Source organism: Betta splendens, chromosome 16, assembly GCF_900634795.4.
Source record: "Betta splendens chromosome 16, fBetSpl5.4, whole genome shotgun sequence".
Classification (NCBI taxonomy): Eukaryota; Metazoa; Chordata; class Actinopteri; order Anabantiformes; family Osphronemidae; genus Betta; species Betta splendens.
Window position 1 is genome coordinate 18,509,577 of NC_040896.2, and position 6,897 is coordinate 18,516,473.

Sequence of the window (6,897 nt, forward strand, 5' to 3'; positions counted from 1 at the left end):
TAGCCTCACTGAAACCAATTACATACCACATACCTACAATCCTGTGAAACTCCTCTTTAATGGCTTTAAGGAGTTTGTGTCAAGGAAAGCGCTTGAGGTCAAACTTTTCTACATACAGTGACTTCACTAACGTGCTCAGCATCTCCAATGTTATAAAGAAAACTACCGTTTGCAAAAAAACGTAACGCAACACAAAGAATCTGTTCGGATGTAAAAGTAAGCCCATGATGGATGATGTGTTAGACGTATGGGTGGATAAGATTATTAATGTATGTATGGAGTCTCGATAAAAACGGTACTGCTAAAATAAATATGCACGACGATATGACAGAAAATTAACTCGTCCTCTCGCGGCGTAAATTCAATGCCGTGTGAATTAATACAGCATCCTCATCTACAGGATCCTCTAGAAACGGACATTTTGGTCTCTGCGCGAAGGAAACAGGTGAAATCTATGAATGTACTGAAAGATCAAATGAGGCATTTAAACACTGTTCACTTTAAAAAGGGGCGGAGACCGAAGGAAACTCTGGGTTTCCCGAATAAAACCTGCTCTCGACCAGGTTAGGTTCACAGAGTCAGTTGCCATAGTAACTGACTCTGAGTTTCGATTACCTTGCTTCTTGAAATAGGTTTAAACTTACCCCGCTTTACGGGTTTAAGTAACCCCGCTTTCTGAAACCGAAAACTCTGAGTTTTCCTTATTTTGGGGTTAACAAACTCAGAGTTTCCACAAAACCACCTTCTTGAAACGGGCCGCAGGACTGACTCAACTGAGCGTCATTCCTCAAGGATTAGTTCTTTTGTCACGTGACAGCCGGACTGCACAGGCTCTGTAGAGCAGCAAGCGCTCTAGTTCGTTCCTGATTCGTTCCTACGGATTCTTATGGATCGTTCGTTCGTTCTTTTGTCACGTCCCGGCTGTGCTCAGCTACGGTGCTGTGTGTACTGTTAAACAAGGAAATGAGCGATGTCTGATTTCTGACGTTTATTTATTAGTTAGTTTATTAGTTGTCTTTGATTATGGAATATGTGTGTATTGTTATTATGTATTAAATGTAAAGTGTGTTTGTAAATAAATACTTGCGAACATTATATCATCATGTTAATTTTGTGGTCCTGTATACTCTGCCACAATCATAAAATATAATAATAATAATAATAATAATAATAATAATAATAATGTCACGTTTTGGCCAAGATAAATGCACCAATGCACCAGGTAAATATTTTAGGGAACTTATTGTTACTTTGTGCTTTAAAAGTCTCAGTAATTGTCAAAATAAGTTTTACTGTCACTTTACCAGCTGTCATGTAAAAGGCAGCTCGGCTGCGCGATTTAGTTCATCGTTCTCGTTCTCGTCCATAGTTCATCGTTCACAGCTCAGGCTCAGTGGCGAGCACCAAGTACTACAGTTCCTTTGGGACTCGTTCCCATGGGTCGTTCGTTCGTTCACTTGTCACGTGACCGCCGAGCCGCACAGACTCTGTAGCGAGCAGCAAGCGCTCCAGTTCGTTCCTACCGCTACAAAGCGACTGTCGCGCTGTTAAACAACAATGGCAGAGAAGATGCAGGGCATTAGTCACGTTAATGTGGTGCGCATTTGCTAGGTTTTCATATGGTTTGAATTGCTTGTGGTCAGTATATAGTACATTATTACAACGCCCACAGCGCTACCTGCTGTAAATGAACGAAATGAACGACTGACTCGAAATGATTCGTTCACTTCACTGAACGAGACTTACAGATCCGAGTCAGTTGAAAGAACGGAACTTCCCATCACTAGCGAATAGATCTAAGTGCTGATTACTCTCACAGAGGGAAAGAGAGGGAGCAGGAGAAACAGAAGGTCTGGAAGAGCCAGCGCAGGTTTTTATACAACGCCAAGGTGAGCAAACCAGAGGTGAGGATCTCTGTTACAAATCAGTATCAACTGCTCAACAATTGTGATTAAATTTAATAAAACCAGGACAATGAATATTATTGACTTTTATGACAAAAAGACCCAACTGGAGTTGGCTGACTTGTTGGTAATGCCTTAAAATAAAACAACAAATTAGTCTAAAATCTGGTAATGCCCTTATGTAAAACAACAGTAACAAATTAGTGTAAAATATCAGGCTTACAAAATGATGTGTAGTAATTAATACATTTTTTTCAGAGCAAAGAAGCCTCCAACACCTGTCCCTTGACCAGCCTGCTGCTACTAAAGGTGAGCTTTGGCGACATTTTCCTGTTTTCTTCATTTATAGAAATAATAACAGAATGGCTTCACTAACAGCTTTCACTAAAAGGTCAGCATCTATGATCATTTTGGAGCCACAGCGTCAAAGATGTCGTCTCTAGAGCAGCTGTGTAGCCTTTTGCCTATTAACCCCTGGCACTGGTTAAACCTGTGTCTACAGCAGCTGGAGAACAACAAAATCACAGGTGGGCTGGAATTTCTGCTTCATTTTTCAGATCATTTTATTTCCTATTTCCATAAAAGCAAATTATTCAGGCAACTTGATTTGCCTGCACAGTCTGAACTCAACCTTTCTAGGATCTTGTTCCTCAGAGAGGAAATCAAAATCAGCCGGGGAGCAGAATGATGGAGAGGCTGAGGACAACACAGACTGGCTGAAAGCTTGCATATGTTTCATCAGGACGAGGTGCAGTGTGTGACTGTCATCAGACGATCAGCAGGCTCTTCACCAAGTGCAGACCTCATAGTGTCTTGTTCCTTCCATCTCTCTCAGACTCCTTTGTCCTCGTCCTTTGTGCTACAGCGCAGTGAAAATGCCCTACATTCAACAGATGAGGCGTTACAGCGACTAAGTCCCAAAGAAGCAACTCTGCAGGCTCTCACTGAGGTGAGGACACACTCCTGGTTTTGTGTGTACATACTGTGTGGAGGGAGCCTCAGTTAGAGACTTTCTCTTGAATCTTCCAGGTGATGTCAGAAGACCTAATCCCAGAGAAGATGAGGGAGGACTACCAGGACGGGGAAAGTCTGACCAGTGTGTGTGTACAGAGCTTCAGAGAGCGCTGGTGGAACAAGGTCCTAATGATTGGAGTGTTACACACTGATGGATATCAGAGAAATGAGGAGCTGAAGTCCTGATGCTGTTTACAGAGGTGATACCACACAGACCCGAGACTGTCTTCAGAACATCACAAACCCCCAACAAAACTCAATAAATAACATAAGAAGTATCCCCAGCTCCCAGCAGTTTGTTTACTGGCTTATACTGGTTGCATAAAGTGTCCATATGTCAGAAATTAACTTTTAATGCTTAACGACTTTAGATGACCTCCAGTCCAGCTGTTGTTTGTCCTTGCGTAGGTGGAGTCAAAAGAGCAGAATTAACCTTAGAAATTAGCCTGTTTTTACATAAAGAAAAGTCCCGTGCATCCAATACTGTTTCTACTTTGACGTTTTATGTACATTTTGTCCCTTTTTTAAAAATTTGAAGAAAGCACAAAGATTCCAGCACATAACTCAACCTGAGCAAGTGTAAATATTAATAAACTACAGACTCTTGTGTAAACGTGTTTTTTTAACACACAGCTGATCTGCTACACATTCTTTCTACCTTTCCTAATTCCTACTCTTTCCTGTTGTATTAATGTAAAGCTAATAAACGTGTCTGAGGGCCACTTTCCTCACAGTCTGTCAGATTGTGGTCGTGTTTGGATAAAGTGTTGTGGTGGGTCTCTCGGTCAGGCTCTTGCTTCTTCCCAGTGTTGTCATGTTTCTAGATGACCTCCAGCCCAGCAGTCCAGCTGTCGTCTGTCCTGTTCCGTAGGTGGAGTCAAAGGAGCTGGTGCGTGCCACTGGTCTGGTTCTCACAGTGGGACTCTGTGGCTTCCAGTTCAGCAGTGGTGGCCTCACCTGCTGGATGGAGTGATGCTGCAGATGCGGCTTTGCTGTTGAACCTGGGGAAAACATTTTAGCGTTTGCATGGAGCTGAGTTCCCCCAGCTCTTGGTGTCAACTTGAGACCATGTCCGGATCAAACCTAGATGAGTGTTGACCTGAATGGCTGAAAAGCTGTGATGTAGCACCGTGGGACTCTCAAATGGAAGATGACTCATATAGTATAAGGTGTCTGATAAGGTACAGTCCTGTGTGGTGGGTGTGTGGGGTTTGCAGCGTGGAGACAGTTTAAGTCTTGAACCTTTTTCTCAGCGATGGTGCTCATGTTTAGACTCACGCGAGGTGAGGACACACTCCTGGTTTTGTGTGTACATGCTGTGTGGAGGGAGCCTCAGTTAGAGACTTTGTCTTCAATCTTCCAGGTGATGTCAGAAGACCTGGAGAGGGTTTAAGTCTTGAACCTTTTTCTCAGCGATGGCGATGGAGTTTAGACTCACGTCTAATATTCAGACTGAAGATTTGAAACTGGAGACTTGGTTTGTCTCATAGCAGGAAGCAGTGGAGAAGGCCCGCTGCCTCCTGTGTAGACGTGGACAGGTTTCCATCGTCATGAAATTTAAGAGTGTGAGACTTTCAACCTAAACCTTGTGGACATTCATCCAAAAAGTGCATTTTTCTTCAGCGGAACTGGAGATTTTTCAAAACACGCAGAAAGCAGTGCCTCACTGGCAACTGTAGTCACTCACACACACACACACACCTGAAAACACCTGCACAAAAAACACAACACCAAACAATATGAGCCTCAGCGCTACAAACAGACCCCAGGTCAGACGTGTGGAGAACTATGCAAACATGGAGGCAATGAGAGTCAGAGTGAGAGGAGAGAGAGACGAGGACGAGGACGTGGAAGAGGACGGGGACGCAGGCGAGGACTAGTGTCCAGTGTGGGGGAAATATCACCTTGTGTGCTGCAATTAGTGTCCAAGGAGTCGTGCGTCACCATGCCACACTAGGTCCCCACAACACTGGACAGGTGATCGCTCTAGATGCACTACATGACAACGACATTTTGTTGATACATTTCTATAAGAATTTTTTTTGTGTGTAAAAAAACTATTGTATAGTTATTTTTGAGACGTCTGAGCAAATTAGAATAAAAATGGAAACACAAAGACTGGATTATTTTCTATATAGTTCATCAGCGTTGCTGGTGATATGAAAGGATTGATTCAAATGGTGCTTGTGTGTAAGGTTTTGTTGCAAAAATTTGATTTTTAGAAAAGAGAGATAATACAATAAATATATTGATGAATTTTACACTTAATGAATCATGAAAACACAAGAAAGTAAAATGGGATGAAATGAAATAGCTGCATTACTTATTCTTCTTCTGCCTGATTTAAAAAGCTATGAAGAAATATTTGGAGTGACAGACACCTAATAAACATTGATCATTCATATGCACTTTTTGTTGCATTGAATAAATGTAATATGGAAACTTAAAGATAATCATTTAAAAACATATAGATGAATTTCACTGAATCATGAACTGTTGTTTAGAAAGTTGAAATCAAATAGTTGCATTGCTGATTATAATTCTTTTGTACAACACAATAATTTAGCACAAGCCATGAAATGCAAAACTTATATGATAAAATTAAATACTGATTTAAAAAAATCAAACAATCAAAATAAAAAAGTCTTGTTACTATATAACTTTTGGATGATAGTTTGTGAGTGAGACTGGATGAATCATGATCATGAGACTTGGGGGTGAGATAAAGTGTTGGATCTAAGTTTAAGTTTAACAAGCAGCATGTAATACGCTGAATGCCATATTGTGATGGACAGCTTTCCTTTAACAAGAGAGTATATGAGAAATATATATACTCTTCTTGAATAATGGTTTATTTAATGTTTTATTTAGCTAATCCTAAATATGTGTGATGTTGCTGTGTTGGTGGACAGGGTAAGTTTCTGCTTTAGGGTGTGCGTGCGGGGTGAGGGGGTGATGATGGGGGTGCAACCAGCTGCTGAAACCAAGCAAATCTGTTAAGCATCGGTGCAAAATAAATAAGCCGGAATGTATCTTAGGCTAACACATTTATAACTAAACAACTGCTGTACTGTGGTTTACCTTAGAGATTAATACTATTAATACAATAATAGTGTTAAGGTATGTGTGTCAGGGACTCGGGCAGGCGGCGGACCCACATGCACAGCACGGAGGCGAGAGTATAATCAACAAGAGGTTTATTTCTCAAAGGCACGGTCAGACGGTCCAGGTCATGCACAAAAAGGCTCGGTAAAAGTACAGGCAGGGAACAGGCAAAAACTCACGGTCGGTAGATAATCCAGGGTCGGGCAGGATACACGGTGCAAGCAGGAACAAAATACGAGAAACACGAAACACGGGGACTCAGGAAACTAGGGACGCTCAGCTCAGGGATTCACAAGAAACACGACAATCTGGCAAGTGACTACGGGAACAGGAGGTGACTAAATACACGGGTGAGTGATTACTGATGCAGCGCAGGTGAGGATAACGACCGGGTGAAACAAGAACAGCTGTGACGTGACATGACTCGGGAGTGAAGCTAGAACACAAAACAGAGACCGGGGGACTACCAAAATAAAACAGGAAACGGAACCTGGAACCAAAATAAGACAAGGAATCAGCTAGAACAAAAACACAGATCATGACAAGAACAAAAACACAGATCATGACAGTACCCCCCCCCCTATGGCGCCTTCCACGGCGCCTACGGAAGCCCCCCCCCCAAACCAGGGCGGGCGGAGGGTGGTCCCAGGCGGAGGGACCGAATCCCTACCCCTCAAGGTACATGAGCAGGGTGGGTGGAGGGAGGACCGGGGGAGGGCCAAAACAAGAGTCCACAACAAAGTCCGCGACCAGGGAAGACATGAAGTTCAGAGATTCCGTCACGGAGGGTGACGGCGTGGCGAGACCCTGCTCAGCAGCCGCTGAGCCAGGGTGGCACTCTTAGTGCCCTTGGGCTGGACCGATGTCCCCGGGA

At 43.0% G+C, this 6,897-nt stretch overlaps 1 protein-coding gene across 1 annotated transcript; it reads left to right on the top strand.

Moving 5' to 3' along the window:
• Positions 1-227: 227 nt before the first annotated feature.
• LOC121201714 (uncharacterized) lies at positions 228-3,202 on the top strand. The gene is made up of 6 exons (XM_055503234.1): positions 228-238; positions 1,820-1,904; positions 2,163-2,213; positions 2,296-2,488; positions 2,606-2,853; positions 2,934-3,202. Exons 1-6 carry the CDS (start codon positions 228-230, stop codon positions 3,102-3,104), a joined length of 759 nt encoding a protein of 252 aa, XP_055359209.1. The 3' UTR covers positions 3,105-3,202.
• The last annotated feature ends 3,695 nt before the right edge of the window (positions 3,203-6,897 follow it).

What these genes read in the sequence shown, in the direction of transcription:
- LOC121201714 (XM_055503234.1), top strand. An exon ending in TATTTCCTATTTCCATAAAA is followed by an intron (nt 2,489 to 2,605) that starts GCAAATTATTCA and finishes GGAGAGGCTGAG; the next exon opens with GACAACACAGACTGGCTGAA. An exon ending in CTCTGCAGGCTCTCACTGAG is followed by an intron (nt 2,854 to 2,933) that starts GTGAGGACACAC and finishes TGAATCTTCCAG; the next exon opens with GTGATGTCAGAAGACCTAAT.